The 27,429-nt window shown below is 41.0% G+C and overlaps 1 protein-coding gene across 2 annotated transcripts in view; it reads right to left on the bottom strand.

Moving 5' to 3' along the window:
• Positions 1–27,429, bottom strand: part of PTPRM (protein tyrosine phosphatase receptor type M) — an 810,901-nt gene that overhangs the window by 399,443 nt on the left and 384,029 nt on the right. For both annotated transcript variants that reach the window (XM_045887027.3, XM_045887028.3), the window contains exon 7: positions 26,664–26,957. In XM_045887027.3, the coding sequence (XP_045742983.1) occupies positions 26,664–26,957 (294 nt within the window). The remainder of the gene's footprint in view (positions 1–26,663; positions 26,958–27,429) is intronic.

Genomic DNA, 27,429 nt, shown 5'->3' with positions numbered 1-27,429 from the left:
ATGTAAGAAACCATTAAAAACACCCTGTCACCTGTGAAACCCGCCACACTGAGACAAGTTTCCTGCAATCCACCCAGACCCCTGCCCCCAAGGCCCCACCATCATTTATACACACGGATATGGACTGACATGAACACACAGCATATTCTCGAGAGGAAAAAGACAACTTATTAAAAGGCACTGTGCATGGGGAAGACACTCCTCTGTCTAGGTGATAAATGCAGGCTGTGTGCAGTTGATTGACTATCGTCTCAGATAAACTGGATGCAATGAAACACAGAGAGAAACAAACACTGCCCGTACTTTGCACACACCCAACCACACACATCATTTCAGCTTGTTTCAATCCAAAAATATTAATCGAATATATATTGATGCAACAGGGAAGGTATAGATAAATATCTAAGAAAAGGTACCATTTTCTCTAAATTTTGGTGTTAGTGATAGTTATTTACTCCGCAGTTGATCTTCACCAGGCTTCCACTGAACTCAACCTAAAATGTCATGGGGCCTAAATCCTACTTGCATCAAAACCCCTTAGAATCCAAACAGAGAGAGTGAGAGAGAGCACATGAGAGGGGGGATGGTCAGAGGGAGAAGCGGACTCCCTGCCGAGCCGGGAGCCCGATGCGGGACTCGATCCAGGGACTCCGGGATCATGACCTGAGCCGAGGGCAGTCGCTTAACCGGCTGAGCCACCCAGGCGCCCCTGCTCTGTTATTATTAAGATCCTACTGTATGGAGCCTTGGACTCCTTGGGCTAGTCACTTCCCCTTCCCAGTTCTTACTTTCCCCATCCACAGATAAAAGGGTAGTGGTCATACGAAAAAGAAAATGGTGGTCATGAAGAGCACTACTTACTGAGTACCTCTTTGTGCTGGATCCTGTGCTGAGCCCTGTTAATGGATCTCACAAATCACAGGCACACAGCTGGAGAGGAACACATTCTTATACTAGAGGTGCTGGCTGCATGGGGTGACCATCTTTGCTGCCTCTGCTTCCTCTTGCCCAGGAAGTACAGCCTCCCTAATGCCAGGGGCTCACAAGCAGTCATCCCTGGGGTAGGGGAGGGTATAGAAACCCCAACTCCAGGGTAGCAAAGGGCCTCCTAAGCTCTAGCACACATCTCCTCTGGGGACAGGGTGCTCACTCACTACTGACACAACCCAGTGGGCCACTACCAGCCAAACTATTACACTGGAAGAGGTATCTCCACTTCATAAATTTATTGACCTTGTATGGAGCAGATCATAGGTCATTTTCTGGGTAGGATTAGCTCTAAGTCTGAAAGGCCTGGTTAGTGTCAGGGAAGTGGTCATAAAGATTTGCTCTGGAAAGATAACCTTGGGCAAGCCATTTAACCTCCCTGAGCCTGGGTTTCCTGATCTGCAATGAGGATGAAGAACATGTCCACAACAAACAGTGACTGGGCCCTTCCATGGGTCAGGCACTAAGATGACACTAGTCATTCAACTCATTCAATCCTCACAAGAGCCCAGTGAAGTGAGTCTTAGTATCACCTCCATTGTACACAGAAGAGAACAGAGATTCAGAAAGGATAAGTAGCCAAAGCCACAGAGCTAGTAAGTGGGGAGACAGCATCAGACCCGGACGTCTGACTCTATGCCCTAAGAGCTAAAATGTTATGACACTACCTTACAGGTTTGTCCAGACAACTTTGTGATGGTACAAAGAACCTAGCACAGTGCTCTAGAAGCACTCCTACTCCCTTCCCCAGAGTATGACCCAGGCTCTAAGACCAGCCAGGGCCCAGGGTGCAGGAGACAAGAACAACCCCCGATCCTACCAGGGCTCTCAGCAGCCCAGGGCAAGTAGCCCACTTCTTGCACTTTTCCTTCACATTTTCTGTGGATTATTACAAATGTCAGGAGGGAAGTAACCAACTGGTCCTCTGAAACTTCGTTCCTTTCTCTCTCTGCATGTTCTCTCTCCCACTTCGGTTTGTAGCCTTTATCAGGCACAAACCTGGCTTAAGCTTGGTGAGACCACACTGGATATATCCTGGCTGGATGGCTGGATTTCTCAGCCCCTTCACCCCCACAGCAGGCTCCCAATGCACCCAGTTCCCTCCAGCTCCCCCTGAGGGAAGATCCCCTGCAGGGCACCCTCCTTGTCTACTCACCCTGGGGGGCTCACCCATGCCTGACACCCCCCAAGTCTCTCCCTCCAGCTCAGATTACTCTCCTGAGTTCCAGGCCCCTCCATCCAAATGCCTCACGGGCCAGCAGGCCTTAGAGGACACTCGTCTTTTCTCTAAAACCTGCTTCTCTCCTGGAAACAGCATCACCACCCTTCTAGCTACCTGAGGGAATTCAAACACTGAGGCCAGCAGGGAAATGCTGTGTCTGAGTCACACAGAGCCAGGGATCTCTAATCCAAGTCCAGGGAATAATCTAAGCTGCTCCTTAAGAGGTCCCAGTCTATCTGAAGTCCACGCAGAAAATAAGCACCGCAACAGATCAGTATTGGGTACCATCTGAATTCCCAAGAGCTTCCTTTTCTTCAGTTAGATTAATGACAGTAGCACCAGACAGTATTTATAAAGTGCTTATACCATTGCCAAGCACAGTTTTAAAGCACTTTGCATGCACTGACCCACAGGCACTACTGTATTTACATCTCTAACAATTTAAATGAAGCACAGAGAAATCAAACAAGTTGCCACGGGCAGCACAGCCCCTGACTGGTGGACCTCTGATACAAGTCCAGGCAGTCTGCCTCCAAAGCTCAGGACATACTGCTATCTTCTTATGAACTATTTAAAACAAATCTTACTAGTGGGAAATTGTATAAATAATGAAAAACAAATGAAAAAGTAGCTGAGATATGATCAATGTACAGTAAGTTACACACGTTAAAAGTGAATTTTAAAAAAGAAAAACAAAACTAGAGGCATCACAATTCCAGGTTTCAAGTTATATTATAAAGTGGTAGTAATTAAAACAGTATGATACTGGCAAAAAAATGGACACATAGATCAATGGAATAGAATAGAAAAGCCAGAAATAAACACAGTTTTATGGTCAATTAATCTTCGACAAAAGAGGAATGAATATGCAATGGGAAAGACATTCTCTTCAACAAATAGCATTGGGAAAACTGGACAGCTACATGCCAAAGAGTGAAACTGGATCACTGGATTAAAGATCTAAATGTGAGACCTTAAACCATAAAAATCCTTGAAGAGAGCACAGCAGTAATTTCTCTTACATTGGCTGTAGCAAATTTTTCTAGATATGCCTCCTGAAGCAGGGGAAACAGAGCAAAAATAGACTATTGGGACTACATCAAGATGAAAAGCTGCACTGTGAAGGAAACAATCAACAAAGCTAAAAGGCAACCAACTGAATGGGAGAAGATATTTGCAAATGACATATCCAGTAAAGGATTAGTATCCCAAATATATAAAGAACTGATACCACTCAACACCCAAACCAAATAATCCTATTAAAAATGGCAGAAGACACGAACAGACATTTCTTCAAAGAAGACATCCAGATGGCCAATAGACACATGAAAAGATGCTCAACATCACTTATCATCAGGGAAATGCAAACCAAAACTACAATGAGATATCACCTCACACCTGTCAGAATGGCTAAAATTAACAACACAGAAACAACAAGTGTCGGTAAGGATGTGGAGAAAATGGAACCCTCCTGCACCATTGGTGGGAATGTGATCTGGTGCAGCTACTCTGGAAAACAGTAATGAGGTTCCTCAAAAAATTAAAAATAGAACTACCCTACAATCTAGTAATCACACTACTGGGTATTTACCCAAAAAATACAAAAACTCTATTTCAAAGGGATACATGCACCTCTATGTTTATTGTAGCATTATTTACAATAGCCAAATTATCGAAGCAGACCAAGTGCCCATTGACAGATGAATGGATTAAGAAGGTGTGGTATATATACACAATGGAATATTACTCAGCCATAAAAAGAATGAAAGCTTGCCATTTGCAACAACATGGATGGAGCTAGAGAATATAATGCTAAGTCATAAGAGAAAGACAGATACCATATGATCTCATTCATATGTGGAATTTAAGGAACAAAACAAATGAACAAAGGAAAAAAAGAGAGAGAGAGAGGAGAGACAAACCAAGAAAAAGACTCTTTTTAAAAAAATTTTTTGTTGTTGTGTTGATCACCATACATTGCACTGTTAGTTTTTGATGTAGTGTTCCATGACTGTTTGTGCATGGCACCCGGTGCTCCGTGCAGAGTGTGCCCTCTTTAGTGCCCATCACCGGCTAGCCCGTTCCCCCCCATGCCCCTCCCCTCTGGAACCCTCAGTTTGTTTTTCGGAGTCCGTCGTCTCTCATGGTTCGTCTCCCCCTCCGATGTCCCCCCCTTCATTCTTCCCCTCCTGCTATCAAGAAAAAGACTCTCAACTATAGAGAACAAACTGGTGGTTGCCAGAGGGGAGCTGGGTGGGGGAATGGGTGAAATAGGTGATGGAGATTTAAGAGTACACCTAACATGATGAAAATAAAATAAAACTTACGTAAAAAAAAAAAAAAAAAGAATCCAAACAGATTCTTTTTTTTTTTTTTTAAAGATTTTATTTATTTATTTGAGAGAGAGGATGAGAGGAGAGAGAGAGCACATGAGAGGGGGGAGGGTCAGAGGGAGAAGCAGACTCCCCGCTGAGCAGGGAGCCCAATGCGGGACTCGATCCCGGGACTCCAGGATCATGACCTGAGCCGAAGGCAGTCGCTCAACCAACTGAGCCACCCAGTCGCCCTCCAAACAGATTCTTGTACATGAATGTTCACTGCGGCACTGGAAAGAATCCAAATGCCTATCTACAGGTGAACAGATAAACAAAATGTGCTCTCTATATAAAATGGAATATTATTTGGCCATAAAATGAATGAAATTTTGATATATAGTACAACATGGATGGACCTTTCAAACACTATGCTGGAATCAGTCAGACGTAGAAGAATAAATACTGTATGATTGCACTTATATGAAGGAATGAATAGGTACATTCGAAGAGACAGAAAATAGAAGGGAGGTTACCAGAGCCTGTGGGTAAAGAAAGAAGTGGAAGTTAGGTTTAATGAGTCCTTTAGTTGGGGATGATGAAAATGTTTTGGGGATGAAGGCTCTCTCCCTGGCTTGTAGATGGCCGTCTCCTGCACTCTGCATGTCTGTGTCCTAAATGGCCTCTTCTTCATGTCTTTTGGGGATGATGAAAATGTTTTGGGGATGGGTATAGACAGTGCTGATAGTTAGGCAAAACTGTGAAAGTATTGAATGCTACTGAGTTGTACACTTGCAGATGGTTAAAATGATAAGTATTATGTTATGCATATTTTACCACAATAAAAATAATTAAAAGCCCTCACTAGGGATTCCTATGACTTTTCTTTTAACCAGATCTAGAAAGGTTCTATTCACTCTATTCAAACTACAAACTTATAAAAGGGTTACATTTATTTCACTAAAAATTTCAGATTATTGGAAGGATCTCTAAATAATTTTATTTTCAAATACATATTTGCTTTTGAGGATATCAAAGAAGAGTAAAAGGGCTTTTATACTTAAATTTCAAAAACAATAAAGCACTGTGAATAAAAACAAACGAATCATAACAAAACACTGTTTTTAATCTTTAATGATATGTTCTAAAAATTAGCATGATATTCATGAGAGCATTCAGTGCATTTTTTTTTTAATTTTTTTTTTTAAAGATTTTATTTATTTATTTGAGACAGAGAGAATGAGATAGAGAGAGCATGAGAGGGAGGAGGGTCAGAGGGAGAAACAGACTCCCCGCCGAGCAGGGAGCCCGATGCGGGGCTCGATCCCGGGACTCCAGGATCATGACCTGAGCCGAAGGCAGTCGCTTAACCAACTGAGCCACCCAGGCGCCCCTCAGTGCATTTTTTTTTCATGGGTTTTTCTAAACTGGTTAAAATAGAAATCAAAACATCACCCAGGTCCTTGTCAGCATCCCTCACTGTGTCCTGGAGACCAAGGGTCCCCACTCCCTGTCTTCTGTGCCCCGAGGGTCACTGACCGCTGCTGGCTGCGGGTCTGCCCTCTGCTCTTTGCAATTGTTACTTGGTGGAATGACGAGAACACTGCCAAGAAACACTCAGGACTGTTCTTCCCCATCACTGACTCTCATGTCTATTAGATACTAAGTATTGTGAAGTGACAGCTTATGCTATTAATAATTTAAGAACAATTAGACATAGTAAATATTTCTCCCTGTGTTTCTTTACCAGTGGCTTAGACAGCTTCAACTGATTCACATCATCACAACTGAGTCAACCTCCTAATTATAATGTAAGAATAATCCTTACAAACTCATATTTAAATACAACCTAACAAGGGCTTACATAAGCTTTTACATCTGTTTCTCCAGAGGCACACTGTGGGGAGTAGGGACATAAAGATAGATTTGGGGGTGCAGTCAGAGCTTGAAGGCTCTGTTTAATTGACAGTCTCCAAGCTGGGGTCACCAACCATATTAGCTTGCTAGGGCTACCCTAGCAAAGGCCCACAGACTGGGTGGCCTGAACAATAGAAATTAATTTTCTCATGGTCCTGGAGGCTGGAAAGGCTAAGATCAAGATGTCAGCAGGGTTGGATTCTTCTGAAGGCTTTCTCCCTGGCTTGTAGATGGCCGTCTCCTGCACTCTGCATGTCTGTGTCCTAATGGCCTCTTCTTGTAAGGACACCAGTCATACTGGATTAGGACCTGACCTAATGACCTCTTTTTAACTTCACTACTTCTTTAAAATCCCCACCTCCAAATACAGTCACAGTCTGAAGACTGAAGACTAACCTCCGGTCTAGGACTTCAGCGTATGCATTTTGGGGGAAGGCAATTCATCCCCAAACACCTACTCGGAACCCCACTATCAATTACTGTGTATGAAGAGATTTTCCAAGTTTAAAAAATGTTTGCTCAATTTGGACCATCCCACTCCACACTTAACCTCCCTCGCATACTGATGCTAAGTTAACTGCAGCCCCTGCCCTGCTGTTTGAATCTCTAACAAATCACGGCTCCTTCACTCTGGGGCCACGGCTGGGAATGTGCGTCCCCTGCTCCCACCGGTGGATGGGAGCTTCCAGTCTTCACTGGAGCAGTACCAGCTCTTTCTGGCACACAGGGACAACGGGAAACACGGCCCAGGGGGCGGCTGGCAGTCAGACTTGAGAAGCCACTGTGTTTCTCGGTTGCTCTAAGAATGGACCAAATAGAAAACATTCCTAGGCAACCAGGTACAAAAAAGTAAGGAATCTGCTTTTCTCTTTCTGGAGAAAATGAAAATGCATTTCAAAAACCCTACAAAAGGCTTTGATTTTGTGTGTGTTAGACTGAGCTAAGCTGCTTTATTAACCCTGGTACATAGTACTGAGAACTTGAACGATAAGGGATCTGTTATCACTTCATTTCAAATTCTGATAAGCTCTCTAGAATTTTTTTAAATGTTTTTAGCCCCTTTATTTGAGCATTGGGCCTCAGACAGCTCTCCTTTTATCTTCCAACTTCAAAGAATAATTTTGAAATAAAGGTTTACTTTCCCGTGAATTCTGAAAGTTTTATGCTGTCAGGCACAATGGGTTGGATGTTTTTAGAAATGTATCCCAGACTCTGAAAGAACTTCCAGCTGCATTCCAATTCCTCTCTCTCGGATGGTGGTTAGGACTCCATCTATCCCAGAGTCCACCAAGCCCAGACACTGTGTGAAGTTACTCTTCAGATAGCAATCACGATGGGATATAGTCTAAATATTTTCTAAGTTTGTATCACTTTGAAAATTTTAGTTCCCTAGCAGTGAAGGAGCTGTGCCTTACCAGAAAGAACCTGATCTGGACCAGACACGTAGGGAGCTGTATCCTAGTTTTGTGTGGCCTCTGAATATCACATAACCTCTTGCAACCTCTGCTTCCTGATTCAGGAAATAAAGATACTGTTAGCTACCTCACAATCATTTGGGGGATTAGGTCAGAAAATGGGTGTAACAGTGCCTTATAAATTGATGGTACCAGTGGGGGCATTTTTCTCGATTCTTCCATGACTGTGATTGCTGGTCTTTGTTTAAAACCACGAGGTGGCCTCATGGCATGGGGTGACTTCTTACTTGGCTTTCTTTGGAGACTAGTCCATAAGGTATGCTGAAACAGGCTGCTTTCTAGGCCGCACTATATTCTTTTTTTTTTTTTTTTTTAAAGATTTTATTTATTTGACAGGGCGAGATACACAGCGAGAGAGAGAACACAAGCAGGGGGAGTGGGAGAGGGAGAAGCAGGCCTCCCGCAGAGCAGGAAGCCCGATGCGGGGCTCGATCCCAGGACCCCGGGATCATGACCTGAGCCGAAGGCAGACGCCCAACGACTGAGCCACCCAGGTGCCACCCGCACTATATTCTAACAATTTACATTTTTATTCATCAAGTTAACAGTATTTCAAGGCAAATTGATCACCTACCAACCTTGATAATGCCGATTTACTATTATGGGTGGGTATCTCAAATGTCTCTTGCTCTTTAGCATTAAATATTGAGTGGAAATGGAGCTTTTATTGACAGCTTTATTACTTTATTTTACTACCACACATTTTTATGTGACAGTAAAGCAGCTAAACACACATTAAATATGTGCTGAGATAACTTGATAATGACCTTCCACAGATTATTTTCTCCAAAAAGGTTGGTGGCAAAGAAGACAGGAAAATGCATTAAAAGGAGAAAGTAGCCTGACCTAGATGGAACTAGGAGCTGAGCGCCTTGTGTGTGCCAGGCCCTGACATGTGTGAGGTGGAGAGACATAAGCCTGTGTTTTGTCTTCTTCATCCTCTAGACTAAGGATGGAGCCAGGGACAGGAAACATGTTTGAAGTACAGGGGACTCAAGTGAACAAAGATATGTCCAAAGTCTTAAGCAGCACAGGGGCAGAGCACTGGTCTGTGTGGTGGATACGGTAAGGCATCACGGTTTATACAAAGGATGTGCTAAGTGTCTGACAAGCAGAGAAGAGACGAATTTCTGAGAAAGGGAACAGCATGTGAAAAGTTGTGGAGAGATGACAGAGAATGATGTGCTCAGGAAAGTGGGAAGGGTCCACTGTGACTAAAATATAAGCTGTTGGGGAGGGTCCGGTCAGGTGAGTTGAATCTGAATACGAAGACCCTTGCAGGCCTTGCTAAAGCTCCCTGGTTCCTACAAGCTCAGGAGAACTTTCTATAGACTTCATACTCATTTAGGTGTAGGTATTGGAACATGACAGCCACTCCTCAGGAGGCAGCCTGGGGGTCAGAGGCCTTCAGCTGGGAGATCAGAGCCGGGCCGGGTGGTGGAGACCAGTGCGGGGCATTGCAGACAAACCTTCTCGATGCCCACAGTTTCAGGAGAGAAGAATGGGCGGGATTTGGTGATTGATTCCATGTAGGAGGTAAAGCAGTGGAAAGAGTCAAGACGTGAGTCCTACTTTCCTGGCCAGAATGAGTTGGCAGTTTGTGGAATTACTTAACGAGCCGAGAGACACTGGCAGTAAATTATTTATTGGGGGCGGGGGGCAGGGGAGAAGGCTGTTGGGCAAGAGGGAGATGCTGGGTTGCATTTTAGGGATGAAGAAGTGGAGATGCTCAGGGAGTGCAAGCGAGGTGTCTGGGACACCTGGAGGCAGCAGCAGGGCCAGCAGGCACCAAGCTCCTCCAGGCTGGGGGGAGGACTGGGCTGGGGAGATGCACACACACGCCCTGGGGTTGACAGAACCCAGGTGTGGATGAGCTGGCCCCCACCCTGCTGTCCTTCTCAGTCGGGAAGAGGAAATGGGTCCAAGGCTGCTTCAACTGAAATGTCAGCCCACCCCCCAGCCCCCAAGACCTCAGCCCCGCCTCTCCTGTGTACCCTCTGTGCTCTGTCAACAGACACGGTGACAAGGGGACACGAACTACAACACCAAGATGCTGGAGCCCGTGCTCTCCCATTCTCATTTTTACTTTATATTTTATTTCTGCTATGAATTATTCAAAACGATATCACTTTCTGAGCATAAAGTGCTGGAAAAAGATAAATAATGCAAATGTAGTAAGGGTTCTATGCCCTCTAATTTAAATGTTGTTCATTTGGACTAATAAATACATTATGTAACATGTTAACTCTCTGCCTCAAATGAAACACCTAGATTCATCATCTTTCCGAGACAGTAACTTAGGTATATTTGTCCAAGCCGATTATTAAAATGCTTCCAAAGTGCCCAACTGATGACCTTATCAGAAAGAAGTATACATTGCTAACTGCTGGTATTTCTGCTTCTAAATCTCCAATTATCTTATATACAGAGTAATCTATATTGCTGATTTCTCTTAAAGTCATTCTTAGAAACTGCAGTCTTCTACCCTAGAATAGAATATGTGTGTGTTTTACATACGTAGGCAGAGTAGACAGAGGTGGTCAGGAAAGCAAACTATGACAGAGGGTCAGTGGTTTCCTCTGATGACTGAGCCAGATCATCTGCAGAAATCATCCCTCTGCCGTCACTGCTGTTTTCACTTTGGCTTCGATAGTCACAATGAAATTAAAGACCCAGCTTACAGACATGTCACCCCGGTAACATTCAATTTTCTTTGCCGCAGGCCTATGGCTCAGTGAAATCACATGTGTAGAGCCTACAGCCATGTTCTGTCAGCTTCCATGGTGAAGCATTGCTTTTTAAAAGGTGCTATAGCAAATTTTGAAAGCAGAAAGATGTGTCTTTGTTTTAAAAAAATTATGAAACAGTACTGGAATTTATATGAAAGATTACTCCCTCCCTTGCTTACAGACCCTTCATGATAGTTAATAGCTTCACCTTACTATTTTAATACAAACCTTTTAAATAATTAAAGCTAAGATTTGATCAGTATGCTTTAAGGGTCAGGTATAATATTGATGAAATATAGAACAAGAGTTATGATTTCCTGGTGCTATAAAGAAATTCTTTCTAAAGTAAAAAAGATACATGCTGATATTTCAAAACCAAAAAAAGGTATTACCAATGTACATCTAATAAATGAGCAGGACAAATTTGTTAATCTGAGAGTTTAACTGAGGATGAACTATTCAATGTGATCACCTTACTAAGTCTTTATATCCTTTTGGCTAGAAGTTATGTTTAATAACCAGTGGTCAGAGTTCCACTTTATAAACTAAAATAAATTGACACCTGGCCTCAGAACCACAGCAACAAGCAAACACACAAATTGAAAAGTAACAGAGAAGGTCACCTAATCTTACACTGTATTTCTTAGTAGAGTTACAGCCTAAATGACCCTGGCAGATAATTATCTTTTATTCCTTCAAGTATCCCTTAGTGTTGAATAACTCTGTCAGTTTATATCTATATGCTATATACATCTAACCACCCCATGCAGTTTATGTCAATTTTATCTGATCCTATCTTGAAATGAGAGATTTTTATTGTCCCATCACATTCTTAAATCAACCCTGAACCAGGGCGGTAGGCCTGACTCACAGAGCCGGGTTCTGTAGTGAAGCAAAAAGCAAAGTGTACCTGGAGCTGCAAGCACAGGCTCTGAGAGCTGCTTTTGCAGCAACAGCCTCACTGTGCACTTGAGCGAAGAGACTCGCTGTGCACTTGTGTTAAATAGACTCACTGTGCACTTGTGCAAACAGGCTCATTTTGTGCTTTTATAAATAGACTCACTGTGCATTTGTGTAAATACACCCACTGTATTTGTATAAATAGACTCTGTACTTGTACAAACCGACTCACTGTGCACTCGTGCAAACAGACTCACTGCACTGTGCAAGCAGGCTCACTGGGCACTTTTGTAAACAAAATCACTGTGCACATGTGCAAAGAGACTTGCTGTGCACGTATGCAAGTAGACTCACTGTACTTGTGCAAACAGGCTTCCTGTGCACTTTTGTAAATAGATTTGCTGTGCACTTGTGTAAATAGACTCACTGTGCACTTCTGCAGACTGCTGTGCACTTGTACAAGTAGATTCACTTCACTTGTGCAAACACACTGTGCACTTGTGCAAACAGACTCGCTGTGCACATGTACATGCTTTCCACGTCTCAAATTCCCAGTCATCAAAATGTAGGAGTCAAATGAAGTTACAAAGAACTCAATCGTTTTTCTTCTAAGTATGTTCTGTCAGGATGTGTGTCATAACTGTGAAGGGTCTGAGATTTTACCCATCTTTCAGATGAACAAGTACCTGCCCCAATGTCATGGATGTTGGCAGAAGAAGTAAGACTCCTAAGTCAGAAACAAAGGACTTTATTACAAATGACACAGCAAGTAGCACGAGCTTCTGGCTCCCGTGGGCTCCCCCTGCCCCCAGCGTCCCACGGGTCGAATCATGCCTCACATACAGTAGGTCTGTGGTACATCTGAAGAACCAAGGGTGTAGGGAATCCCAAATCTTTTCTTATGGGTGTAAGGAACACGGTCTGCCTTTTGCTGCAGAGAAAGATATTACCTGTATTATACTGACCAGGAAGATAGCTTGTCCTCTGCCCCAGCAAGAGGCACTAACTGTGTCTTCTAAGGCCGTTCCCTGTCCAAACATCCTTGAAAGAATAACCCAGAACAAAGGCCCCCGGTGCCTCTGCTGGCAAGATGTGCAGAAGCATGAGAGGCCCATGAAGAACTGCATCCCAACATCCTCTCAACAAACCCAGGTAATATAAATTTCTCTCATTATAACTCAAGTTTAGATCCACACTGAGTATAAAGAAGGGATTTCCAAGTAATCCCTATAGTAAATTTTCCAGTATTCCTACTAAACTCAAGGATTTTTTTAAAAGTAAAAGCAACATTCTCTGCGGATATTTCTAATCTGATCTTATCTATCAGATGATTCTGATTCATAGATAGTACTTAACATTTAGTCAAGATCAGAAATAAGCCTTGCCTAATTTCTCAACAGTAATTTGACTACAAATACTTCATTCAATTCATCAACTTGCATAATGTACCCTGTCAGTTCTTAAATAGCATTCATTCTCCTCTGTCCTTTCTAGTAACTCCCCAAATCCCTAATTTCATTCAGCTTTTGTTCTCCCTGCCTTGTGGCTCAGGGACAGCTCATCCCATCTTAGACCCAAGGATACAACTTTTTCCTTTTTTTTTATTAAACTAGTGTTAGGTTCACAGCAAAACTGAGCAGAAAGTACTGATTTCCCTATACCTGCCTCCACACATGTGCAGTTTCCCCCATTATCCCTTCCCACCACAGTGGTACATTTGTCACAATGGATGAACCTACACTGACACATCATTTTCAGTCAGAGTCCCTAGTATACATTAGGGTTCACGCTCTGTGTGGTACATTCTATGGGTTTGGAAAAATGTATAATGACATGTATCCACCATTACAGTACCATGCAGCGTATTTTCACTGCCCTGAAAATCCTCTGCGTTCCACGTATTCATTCCTCCCTCCCCTCTAACCTCTCGCAACCACTGATCTTTTTGCTGTTTGCATCATTTTGCCTTTTCCAGAATGTCATGTAGTTGGAATTATACATAGTCTTTTTAAATTGACATCTTTCACTTAGTAATATGCATTTCAATTTCCTCCATGTCTTTTCATGGCTTAATAGCTCATTTCTTTTTAGCACTGAATAATATTCCATTGTCTAGATGTACCACAGTTTATATAGTGTCCTCCTGAAGAACATCTTGGTGGCATCCACGTTTTGGCAATTACAAATAAAGCTGCTATGAACATCATGCGTAAGTTTTTGTGTGGATGTAAGTTTTGGACTCTTCTGAGTAAATACCAAGAAGCCCTATTGTTGGATTGTATGATAGGAGTGTATTTCATTTTGTAAGAAATTGTCAAGCTGCCTTGCAAAGTGGCTGTAGTGTTCTGCATTCCCACTGGCAATGACTGAAGAGTTCCTCTTGCTCCACATCCTCACTAGCAAATGGTTGTGTCAGTGTTCTGGATGCTGGCCATTCTAATAAGTGTGTGGTGCAAGGGTACACCTGCATTACTCCAAATCAGCAATTCTCAACCAGCAACATTGGTACCATTCGGGAATCTGTTAGAAATATAAATTCCTGAGCTTGACCCCAAGCCTACTGAATCATCAACTCTAGAGTGGGACCCAGCAATCTGTCTTGTAACAAGGCTGCCAGGTGATTCTGACACACACCAACATCACTGAACTACATTAAAGTTTGAGAGTAAGGACACTAAGCCAATTAGTTCATAACAATCTCCTGGCTATTATTATTGGTCCTTAATTGGCTTAATAGATTGAAAGAAAGGAGTGATATTCTAGGTGTGAGGAAATGTTTCTCTTTCCTTTCTGCCAGATTTGAACAAAGCATGTTTTCCTAGTTGCTTCCAAAGGCCACCTGATGACCCTGAAGAAGAGCAGCACTGGGCTGAAACCAATGCAAGGGAGGTCTGGAAAGAACTCATGTCCCTGGTAATACTACTGAGCAATTAAATCAACAAACTGAAAAGTGTGACTTATCTATGGACTTTTTGTTACTACAAGTTAATTAATGTCCTTATTAATCTGTATGAGCTGGCTTTATGTTATCTGCAGCTCAAAATACGCTGATAAAAACAATTTATTTGTAAAGTCTGCCCTAAAGTGTATGTTTACTTTTTGAACCTCCTCACTACACTCTTCTGGTAATCTCTGCAAGCTTTGCTTCACTTAAATGTGCATGCATTGAAAACCAATGGAAAACTTTATAAATTAGAAAGTCATGTGCATGGGCAGGGTACTTATTTGTTTTATGGGCCATTGTATCCCTGAAGCCAAGGAGAGTACCTATCAAATAATAGAGTCTTAATAAATATGTGTCAGATAGATGAATACATGAATGAATAAATGAAGCAAACCAAAATAAGGGGTAGAGGGTATTGTAATTCAGTTATGTCTACTCAGCTTTCATACTGGCTGTCCTTTTAGCTGGTTTCCCCATGGTCACTGGATACCTGCTGCATTCATGGACACCACATCATATAGCATCCCATAGCAAAGGTGAGAAAAGATCATTTTTCTTTGTACATCATTAAAGAGCAAAGGAGCCCTTCCCAGAAGGCGCCTGAGCCCTGTAATCTTCCCAGACCTTTCTTTTTTTAAGATTTTATTTTTTTTAAGTAATCTCTACATCCAATATGGGGCTCAAACTCACAACCCTGAGATCAAGAGTCGCCGGCTCTAATGACTGAGCCAGCCAGGCGCCCCTTCCCTGCAAGACTTTTTGAGCAGAATTTCACAGACTGAAGATCTAAGTGTAAAAATAAACTCTTTTAAAAAATATTGTTCAAAGACAATGTGGAAAAATACCTTCTAAAACAAGACTAAAAAGTGAGAAGTCACAAGGAAAAATAAGAGTTTAACTAGCAAATGTTACTTCATATCTGGCCATCTACTGATAATAAATTAATTTGTTTTTGGATTGACTTAGATTCTAATGACACTTTTATCATATATTAATGTATATGGACAGCCCTAAGGGATATGGTTGATTTAAATTTAAAATTTAAACATTTCTCTTTAACAAAATATACCATGAATAAAGTCAAAAGGCAAATAGTAGAATGAGGGAAAATATTTAGAAAACATATGATAGGCAAATGGGTAACAACCCTACTACAACTAAGACACTCCTACAAAATGAAAAGGAAAAGATTGGAAACGCATCCTAAGGATAGAAATAGATAATCTGATGATGAAAAAAATATAAAAAGTCAATGAAAACATGGAAAAAAGTGAAATGTAAATTAAAACAGTGATGTACCATTTCTAAACTGATAAACCAGTAACAAAATTTAAAAGATCATTAATATTCAATGCTCAAAAGCACATCCAGAAACCAACACAGTCACACCTTGCTGATGCTAGAACCTTCTGGAGAGTAATCTGACATCTACTAAAAGCTTAAATGCATTTATCTTTGGCCCACCAATTCTACCTTAAAACTGTAACCTCCAGAAATAAAACTATTTCAATATAAGGAGACATATTTATAGATATTTATTGAAATATTCATTTTAACAGAAAACAACCATCACCTCCCTATCCATCAAAATGAGGAGAGCTGAGTGATTAGGCTACCCATATTCCAGAATAATAAACAGCTACTACTCAGAATGAGTTAAATCTCTATATACTGTATTAGACTCTAGCAAATAGATGTCCACTGAATACTGACAAATGTTAAATAAAGTTGCAGAATACCATGTACAGTATCTCATCCTGTTAGAATTAGCAGTAAGGAACAGACCTGGGACATATATGGATACTTATGTGTCTAAATGGACATAGAGAGAGATGTGCAAGAAAAATACTTTATCTCCAGGAGAGAAACTGAAAGAAAGAGGGGGGAATCTATTAACTTCTGTATTGTTTGCCTTCTTACATGTCACCTATTACTTCAGTAATTAAAACAGTAAGTAATAAGATATAAACATTAACAAATAAAATGTTATGTATGATGAATTCATAATCCAATTTAAAAGCAATATAGTCTACCTCAAGAATCATGAAATAGTAACATACTTAATAGAAATATATATTAATATGTATATTATGTATCTATATAATATCATTTCTACTGATAATTTAAACTAGAAAGGGTTTTCAATGCCAACTGTAAATATGTGTCTACTGTCACTTGTCCAGATCTATATGGAAGAAGTGCTACAACTTGGTCAACAGAAATATTTTACCTGAATAGTTATATTACTTATATTACTCATTCTACAAGTATAATAACATGGTTAGAAGACCAGCAATTTTGATATCAAACAGTTCTATTATCATTCTTATTTTAATAATAGGTGTAACCATACTTCCTAATAAAATTTCTTATATTTGTAGTTTTAATTTCATTTATATGCATTATTCATTTTTAAAGCTTTCAATTCACTTGCAATTTATTCTAATAGGTAATGTAATTACCAGTTCTTTATATTCTTAAAATTAATTTATAAAAAGTATTACCCAAACAAAGAAGCATGGTTAACCCTCATAAACTAAAATCTTGACATATCATCAAGGTTTCATAATCTCTTGTTATTACTGTGCAGGTCTTAGTTCTCATTTTACTTCTTATTAACTTAGTTTTTAACCACATGAGCAGCTTTATCCTTACAGAATGGAGGAGGCAAGTTCTAATTAGAGGCCAAATGCCACAGAATGTGCTCTGATGAATATCTGTCCACATGAACAGGGAGACATATGCCGAGAGCTGGTTTGATAAGAGGAGGAGGAATCTGGGCGTGCTTAGGGAAGAATGAGTAGAAGCACACAGATGTATGAGGTCAAAGATAAAGTGCATCTATTTCCCATCTTATGACATTGCTGCATCTGAGGTTCCAGGCACAAACACATGGCATACCTAGTAAGTTAAGAGGAAGTGAACTTTTCTTAGTATGTTCTGAGACAAAGGCCCTCCTGAGACTAGGTCTTTCTGTTTTTGAGTCTGGGGCAGAGAATACAGGTAAGCCTGTCTAGAAGCAGTCTTCACAGTGGAAGATTTGACCTGTGTACTTGAGTTCCTTAGACCCAGAGCATCAGGGGCCTCATCTCTAGGGGTACCTGGGTGGCTCAGTCAGTTAAGCGTCTGCTTTTGGCTCAGTTCACGATCCCAGAGTTCTGGGATCGAGCCCCACATCGGGCTCCCTGTTCAGTGGGGAATCTTCTTCTCCCTCTCCCTCTGTGCTCTCTCTCTCTCAAATAAATAAATCTTTAAAAAAACAACCCTCATTTCTAATCTCATTCAATAAGGGTCCTCAACTTTCCTGAAGTCCGTGGGTAAACAAGCAAAAGGAAAGATGTCCCCCCAAAACAGTCTTAGGCTGCCTTGCTGTGCTAATCAAACTGTGGTTGTCAAGCTTTGTGTTCTGGGCAGACTTAGAGGTATCAGGGACTGAGGCAGTACTCTTCCAAGGGTCAAAGTGTCAAAAGCATTCCTTAAGTCAACAATAATCAATAATAAACAATAAGTCAACAATAACACATCCACTATCACAGAATAACAATGTCACACATGTGAATAAAGCATTCACACTTATCCTCTTTTCCTTGCCACCCTCCAGTGACTCTGGGTCATACGCCGTTTTCGATCCTGACAATACTTGGAAGAGTCAAAAATGCAACATTCCTCCAGGTTCTGGTGAACATGCAATCATTTTTTGACATTACCTTGAGAACATACATACGTTTTTTGGTTTTACTTAAAGCAAACTGCACTTTGATGTGTGTATGTCAAACAAAATCCAACCTACCCAGCTTAACAGTCCTACTGGAAGGTTTTGTCATAATAGTACGTATCCTCACTTGTGGCGAGTTTATTCATTTTATAAACTGATCAGAATTTGCTAGCAAGCCTACTTTGAATTCAGGGTACACCAGGTGACCAAGGTACCCCCTAGCCATTTTTCATGCATTAGCACATTTACTTCTCCTGCCAGTGCTACGAAGAAGAAGGTGCTAGTATCAGTGGAAAACGGACTAGAACTATCTGGAAGCTTAGGTCCAGAATGGATAAGTAATTTGTTGCATTACTTTTAGCTATTAGTATCAGAACCAGCACTCACCCCAAGTCAGTCAGACTTTAAAGTGAAAGAAGTTAACCAATGGGCATTCTCTTCTCTGAATTGATCCAAAATATTTACAAAGGCAGTAACAAAGTTACAAACCTTTATAATTTAGAATGGTCAATTATGCTCTGAGTCCTGTCAAAAAACCTAAGCATGCAGTACATATTGAACATGCCTGGAAACGCTGGTAGATTATAAATGCTTACACAGAGACCATAAAACACAACTTGACTGCATCATAATTTGATAAGGAACTAAGGCATTTGCTCTAATAAAAATTAATAATTTCATTATCAATACTTGCTTTTTTTTTTTTTTTTGCCAAATATATAAGAGACTTGGGAAAAGATTTAGATGACCCAGGACCTCTTTAAAAATTGTCCAAAGCGTTCTGGCAGCTTTAAGACGTCACTCAACATACGGTAGTTGGTGCTCAATTAGGGGTTGATATGGCTAATGCTGATGTTTCTCCATGATAGCAAAACCCTCTGACAGAGGCTGACAGATCATAGTGCTAGAACAAGGAACTTGGTCAAGCCCCTAACTGACAGATGTGTACAAAATGTACCTGTCATGGTTTTGTGATTTTCTTTTTCAGTGTTAAATGGCCCATTAGACACAGCTGGGAGAGGCCAAAGGCCATTGACTGATAATCCCGAGTCTTCTCTTCATTTCTCCATCTCCTCAGTTTATTCAAACTACACAGGAAGCTGCCTACAAAGGTTTCCAAATCATGCCTAGATGTAATGTTAGCAGGCTCATTCTTCACAGCCAAGGGGCCTGCCTGATACCTTCCAGAGAACTATCAGGGGACTTCAAGAGTCACTGGAGAACTCTAAAAGCAAAAACTCCCGTTTGGTCTTTCTGGAGCCCCTTCCAAACCTCTCCTACAAAACTGCTTGAGTAGTTGTATCCTACACTGCCCCCCTCAGATGCCATGCCCTTGGGTTCACACAAAGGGAGAGTGCTGACCCAGTGTTTAAAGGCAGTAGGATTTGAGGTGTAGGTATCACAAAGCCTCTGGGGCATAAAGACCTGTAATGAAGGTGCTGAATGCATTATAATAAAAAAAGGTGCTGCATTGCTACAATGTTCCTGTACTCTACCCAAATATAAGGATGCTACTCAATGCAATGTATTTATATCTAGAGTCTAATAAGGAAGATACTTTTTTATGCCCTTTTAATGCTTATAATTAAAAAAGGCTCTTAATGGTTTAATGTGTTGGAAATGCATTAAAAACACGATGCCCTTTGGCAGAGCTGTTTTAGAAGTAGAATTAGAACACTTTAATTTTTTCCTGGTAAATAAACTTAAATTAAAAATAAATTATCTTCCATCCAGTGAGGTCTCTGGTCTGTATTCCCTGTGAATAATAGCCATTGTTAGATCTTAGAGAAGCTCCCACCTGCCCCCAAGGGCCCACGGTCAACTGTGTACATCCAAATATATATTGTAACACCAGTGGCAGTTTTGTACGGAAAAGACAAATCGGGTTGTTCTTGATTTGGGAAGAAAACAAATCAGGTTTTGGCAGGGTTTAATTTCAGATCAGCCCCCTTCCAACCAAAATGATTCTTTTTCTCCCATACGAAGAACTAAGACTAATAAATAAAGAGACACAGTGAGGCTGGCCTTCAGTGGAATGCAGGGATCATATAGGGTGGGTAAGGCCCCCTCACTGTGAAGCTATCGTGTCTCTTTGCCCATAGGTGAATCTCATCCACGTATATTTAAAATGAGTCTTTTCAGTGTCACGTTTAGCAAACATGAGAATTAACATTTTCAAAGCAATATTAACCTAAATCTCATGAGACTTAGACTAGAGCAGGTAGGACAGAGGGTGCTACTATATAAAGCCACTAAAGACATCCTCAGTGTGTGTGAGGAAAGACAATATGATACTCTCTAGCCCTGTAGTCAGCAGAGCATTCCCATGGTCAGGGCTGTTGATCCCTTGCTCACGTATGCAGGTGTTTCATCAAAGCCCATGGCCAGGACACAAGGGAGCAAAGAGACACCAATATATTTGTTCTCATGCAACAGTTCGACTGCTGCCACAAAGGAGAGGAGATACATGAAAACACACCATACTGGGTTGGACACAAACTCAATCCCTCCCAGACCACAGGGCATCAGAAGGTGCAGAGACTCAAAGCAGATGAGAAATATGTCCCACGGCTCATGTCACTGAAGGTACTACAGATAAGATAGCCATAATTGCATGTTATCAAAGCAACTGAGTTCAACAAAAATAAATTTTAATGTAACATATATTCAAAGTTTCTATTACAATTACGTAAAAGGTTATAATGAGGGATCTATAGAACAAATATACACTTCTATGCAAATAGGTATAAAAATGTACCCACTTTATTAGTTTAAGAGAACGGTACATTATAAAGAGCACTCTAATTTCTTGTATCACTCTTTATTCAATGGTTGACCGGATGGCTGTACCATTCTGACATAGTACTTCCTGGGTACTTATTTGTACTTGACTCTCTGAAAGCAGAGCAGTACTACCTGTAGTCTTTAGTAGGCAAGACTTCCATGAGTCATAAAGGTGAAGCATTTTTTAATACATTGAGCATTATTAATTTCATTGGGAGCCCAAGTTGGTGCTTAAAGTCTCAAAATAGTTTACAAAGAATCACATAAATGAAGTATTCACAATACAATTATCAGAGTAATTAAAAAGGTACAATCACACATGCTATAATATGAATGAACCTTAAGGACATAATGCTAATGGAATGAGCCAGTAACGAAAGGGCAGATTTTACATGGTGTCATTTATATGAGGTAACTTGAGTAGTTAAATTCATAGAGATAGAAAGTAGAATGGTAGATGGCAGGGCCTGCAGAAGCGGGGAAGGGGGATCTGTATGGCTAGAGTTTCAGTTTTGCAAAATAAATTAGTTCTAGTGATTGAATGTACTCAACATTATTGAACTGTACACTTAGGAATGATTAAGATGGTAAATTTTATGTTATGTGATTTTACCACAATTAAAAATAAGAGATAACCTAATAAAAAAATCTCCTGCTTCTCTCCATTCTCTCTCTCTCTTTCTGTATAGCATTTATCATAGCATATATGCGTGTGTGTGTGTGTGTATACATATATATATATTTTAAATTGACTGCACACTTCCTCCCTCAATAGATAACCCTAATGGCAGATCTTGTCCTGTTGCTCTCCCCTCAGAGGCAGGAACAGTGCCTTGGAAATATGAGTGTTTGATAAATACCTCATGAGTAAATTTTTTTAAAGGTATAATCTTTCTTTTATTTTTTCCCCCCAGATTTTTAGTTATATTAATTCTAAAGAACACATTTCAGTTCAGCTTTTTTTTCTTTTCACTCTCACCAAACTTAATTGTTAGGTCATTTGTTTATCACCATCCTTTTAACTCCTGGGGCCAGTTGTTAGCAAGTCACTTAGACACAGTTAAACAATAACTAGTATACATAAAAAGCAATATCCCAAAATAAAACACATAAAAAGTCTACTGTGAAAATTAATCTAACAGCATCTCCCATTTCTCTTTTTTAAGTAGCTACCACTTAATGGCTTTTGATACACAGCTGCACATAATTATAAGAATATAAGATTGAATAGAAAACACAAACTAAATTATATTTTGCTTAAGTGGATACTGAAGTAATTTCAACCCTCTGAGGTTACCCGACTACACCTGAACTGCAAAATTGGAAAAACACCTGAGTATGTGTATAAATCTTGAAACTAGCTCCTTACTATAATCATTTTTTTAAATACCCCATGTAGGCAGAACATATTGTCACTTGTAAAATCCCTTTGTAGATAATATCCAACCTGATCTTCACAAACACCTGTGATACAGCAAGGCAGGTGTCACTGCCCTTATTTAAAGATAAGGAGACGGAACCAGAGAAGCTAAGTGACTTGATCAAGGTCACATGCAGAGCGCCTGTTCATATATTTGAAAATAATTTTCAGAAACATAAGAAGAAAGAGCTCGGGAAGTGTGTTACCATACAATTCTAGAAAGAAATCTGACCAGGTAATGAGATTGTGTCTACTAGCCACACATGAAAATCAATTCCATTGCCCAGAGAAGGACAATAAATACTGATCTTGCCATTTTAATGCAAGAAGCAAAACCCATTTTTATGGGTGTCACCAAAACACGATAGGACAGGTCTCACTGCTACAACACAGAAATGGAAATGGAGAGCTTGTCCAAAAGAAACAGATTTAATAGAAGAAATGAGAGAACAATGTGTCATGAATGCAGTACTCCACTGCAGAGAATTCTATGAGCCCGTAATATAAAACTGGTTCTCGGATTTTCAATTCACTGGGTAAGTAATATTTGTAACACATCTAGGGCAATCAGGTTGCTAACATCCAATTATTTTGATTGAAAATGTTAGAAGATTTTTAAAAAATGGCAGTTAACTTTTACTGACCATTTGCTATATGTCAGGTTCTGTTCTAGGCACCTTATACACATTGGCTCATTAAGGCTTCATGGCCACACCAGGAGATATATATTTTTATCATCAGCCCTGTTTTATAGATAAAGCAACAGAAGCCAAGAGAAGGTCAGCTATACATGGTCCCATGTATAGCTCCGGGCAGAGCCGGAATTCAATCCCTGGCAGCAGAGCCCCAGAGCCCGTGTTCTCAATTGCTGACTCGGGTTCTAGTACCCTCCAGCACCATCATTGCATAAAAATGATACTCTAACACAAAAAAAGCAGGCAGGGTATCTCAAAATAAGAGTCATTTCTTCAAATTTAATCTATTTAGCAGTATTAAAAACTCACTATACCCCCTCCTTTTGCTCAGGCTTCTGTAAATGTCATCATAGACCTCCGTCCATGGGTCTGCAGAGCAGGACTGGAGAAGCACGTGAATGGAGTTTCCGGACAAGGATAAAATAAAAGTGAAAGTCAAAGACTTTAAGGGTAGAAACACACAATGGATCATCTCTTTAGAAAGGGAACAACACATGAATCACAGAATCTTCATGTCGAAGATGTCTGCAGGGTCAACCAGTTCAATCCTTTTCTGAATACAGAAATCACCTTCTACAATGTCAGGTTCTGCTTGAATGGGTCAGCCATTGGAAACTCACTACTCATGATTCGGTTCTTGTCAAATTTGTGCAGACCCTCTGTTCTTCTCCATCACCTTTCTAAATTCTTTCCATCACTCCTCATTGGTGGAGCAAGGTTCCAGAACCTTTCCTAACCTGGGTGCTATCCCTAGAGCATAGTCCGTTTTGTGCTCTCTTTCATAAAATGCAGGGAGCAGAAATAGGTGTGATAGTTATAGGGAGGCTAATTAGCACTGGTACAATAAGACTATTACCTCCAACATGGGTGTTTGGCTTTTTTTCTGCAACCTAAGATTATAGTAAGCTGTGTGTGTGTGTGTGTGTGTGTGTATGTGGTGGGGGGATGGTAGTAAGGAAATAATAGTACAGAGTGATATGGATCATACTGTAGATTCATATGCATTTAAGCCAAATTCTCAATCTCTTTTATATATGCTGCTGCTAAATTTTATTACTCTAATTCCACAGTAGTACTGTTGGGTTTTAAACCATACAGGATAAATGTGCAATTATTCCTACTACCTATCACCCTATTAGAGTCATCCACTGTTCAAGCCTGGCCAAGGACAATTTCTATCTACTCTGCATACTGCTCAGAGGCCCTCCCAGCTTATAGGCTCCATGACTTGCTCTCTGTGAGCCCCAAATTTTTTAGTCTCTAGTCTGCCACACCTGTGTCCTTCCTTGTACCTCAGTCCTGCCTTCCACTATGTCCCACTGCTCACTGGCCATGGCCACCAGTCTTACCTTCACATTTTTTTAAAAGCCTCAGGGTGAAACTATTTTTTTCATACAGTAAAGAGAAATTTGACTTCACTTTCCTCACCCACCTCAATGTCTCCCCCCTCTTATTTCTAGCTCTGACTCTCCGACCTAACATACCCCTGTTTCCTAAGATTGACTATTTCAACCATGTTCAAGGAACGTGCAGGACACTCCAGGAGTCGTGTCAACCTCGGGTTGCTGAAACTGAAAAAGCATGCTTTGTCATTAGGCTTCCTTGCTTACACGAGGTTGAATACTTTTGAAGACATAGTGTTGGCATGCAAATATCAATTCAAAATTGGTTTTAATTTCTTTAAAAGGACTGACAATCTGTAATGAAAGGTATGGTGTCTCTTTGAGAGTTATATATGTACACATCAGGCAGCAATAAAAAAAAATCCAAGCATTATATTCAGGGGAAATGTATATAACAGTTGTGTCAGTAGCTCAAATGTACAGGCAGAAAATCAAGAGACAAGACAAAATCTGTAAGGGAGAACAGGACTGGAAACATTAAGTAGGCAGGGTTGTTAGTGACAAGAATGAAACAGATGGCTCCTCTCTCCAGTCTAAACAATGGAATTCTAAGCCTTTTTTGGACAGAACGGGAGACTATATATTGCCATGCCCAAAATAGGATTCCTTAAAATCACATTGAAGTGAAATCGCACTGAATGTACTGCTCACAGAGCATGCCTGGAGGACAGAAGGTCCCGTGGGCTCCCGTGTCCCCCCCGTAATAAGGGGGTGTCTGTATCTGCCCAGGAGCCTTCACAAGGCAGTTATCAAATCAATAACAGGTTTGGAAACAAGGCCTCTACTGTGAAATGATATATCTGGTGTTATACATCGCTACTGTTTGCCCTGCAACAGATGATAGGATCATATATACAAGAAATATAAGAAATTATTTCACAAAAAAGGGCAGTTTTATTCAACTAAAAAGAGAGAGGAGATGGCCGTCGTTTGGAGACATGAGGAAGAGAAAGCATTTTCAAACTCCTTTCTCCTTGGACCTGCCAGCCCGGGCTGTGTGAAGGGCCAGTCCAGAGCTGCAATTTATTCCAGAGACCCCACAGCTGGTGGTAGATCTGGGAAAGAGACGCAGGGTTGGCTAGAACCAGCCCATCATGCATCCCCAGAAGGTGGCTGTCCCCTTTTCTAATGAAATTCAACAACAACAACAACAACACAAGAACAGAATTCGCCTATAAGTTTGAACTTGTGGAAGCAGTATACTTCATATTATAAAGAAAAAGTGGAACATCTACAAGCTGTTCAGGTTTCATCATTTCTCCTACCAGCCAGGGGCAGACTGTGCTCTGAGAACTCTCAAAACCTAAAAAAAGAAATGACACATACGGCTGTGTCTACTTACGTAAAGCTATCTGAAGAATCAATTAATTCCCTAAAAATTTACTGAATTGCCTCACCTCAGCCCACCATCCAATACAGGGATTCTTCATGTAACTGAGGAAAGAACGCTTCAGTGTCCCAATATATTATCTCTCTACTTCCCTAGCCAAAAGTAGCCATACAAAAACAGCACTATTACCTCTCATGGGAGCTTGCTTCAGGTTTTGATTTTTATAAGATGCTACATTTCTCCCTCCATCAACCCTACTTTATTTAAGCTGTGGACCAGGTTCAGCACAGTCAATTAGGACTTTATAATCTCAACTTGAAGACTGCATGCAGCCCACAAATCACCCTGGCTTATTTTACAAATGGGCCCTGTGTCTTTGGCAAGCAGCCCTTCCATTAAATACCCATCAATAAAAACAGCTTTAAAGCTATCTCTAAGATGGAATCTATTATTCCAAAGCCCCTCCAGGCTAAAAGCACATTAATGGTGAACATAAAACAAGGGGACCAGGGTGAGAGGATGTGACCTATGCACAGACATCATGAAAGGAGACAGTTTCTGTCAACTGTAGGGGGAACTCCTATATGAACTAGATGATACTCACAGGAAAGTGTAAATAAAAATAAGAAAAAAGGAGGTGGAGGTCTCCCAAAGATACCAAGCCTGGAGGTCCCAAAGTCCACAGGCTGTCAGGCTACCGTTCAGAGGTGAAGGGAATATCCGTTCCCACAGAGGGCTGGGGGAAGCAAATGAACCACCCGATAAACACGATGCTGCAGGTCAATGCCCAGAAAGATGCTAAGGACTCGTCCCAGGTGCCCCTCACTCACCGGCACACTTTGTCCTGGTTCTGAGGGCTGGCCCAGGAGACCCAGTGCCACCTTCCCCCGGCCTGGTGAGCAGCACGCTGATCTCATACTCCGTATCCGGGTCGAGGTGCCCAATTTTGTAACTCGTGGAGTCCACTGGCTGTCGGTCATTCCAGCTCCCACTTGCTGTGCAGTACTCCACCTCTCGGGCGACAATGGGCCCATCCCCATTGATGGAGTTGGCGTTGAGTTGAATCCAAAGGTAGGTTGCCCCCACGGAGGCAAGCTGAGGTGGAGCAATGGGAACGGGGGGCTCTGGAAGGCAAGTCAAAGAGCCATCTTTCAGACACCTTGCTCTTCCGTTTTAAACCAGCTAAATGTACATCAATTATTAAAATATAGAAGCCGTGAACATGTCAGGAATGAAGGGATGGGAATGGTTCTATTTAGGTTATTACGAAAAAGCATACTGGTAAAGCCTTTCACAATGTTCAAATCTGTGAAATAAACCAACTTTAAAACCTAAGCTTGATCAAGTAGGGATACCCTCAGTTTGTTTTAGGACACAACTCATTTTTCTCAGGCTCAAAGGATTTTTTCCCCCCACTAAAAGTAACTTGCTGAAGCTCTCTTGATGGTAGTACTTAAGCTCCAGGAGGCACTCTATTGCCAACTTCCTTATTGAGAATGTCTTCGAAATCATCAAAGGTGCTAGTTACCTATCTCATTAAATTCAGTTTCCTTATATTTATTATTCCACAGATATCATCAATTTTAAAATATGGCC

Source organism: Mirounga angustirostris, unplaced genomic scaffold, assembly GCF_029215605.1.
Source record: "Mirounga angustirostris isolate CCGP_5_RB_7025 unplaced genomic scaffold, mMirAng1.0.hap1 SCAF_14, whole genome shotgun sequence".
Taxonomy (NCBI): Eukaryota; Metazoa; Chordata; class Mammalia; order Carnivora; family Phocidae; genus Mirounga; species Mirounga angustirostris.
The sequence above is the reverse complement of the archived record's forward strand: the minus strand, read 5'-3'. Positions and strand labels throughout refer to the sequence as shown.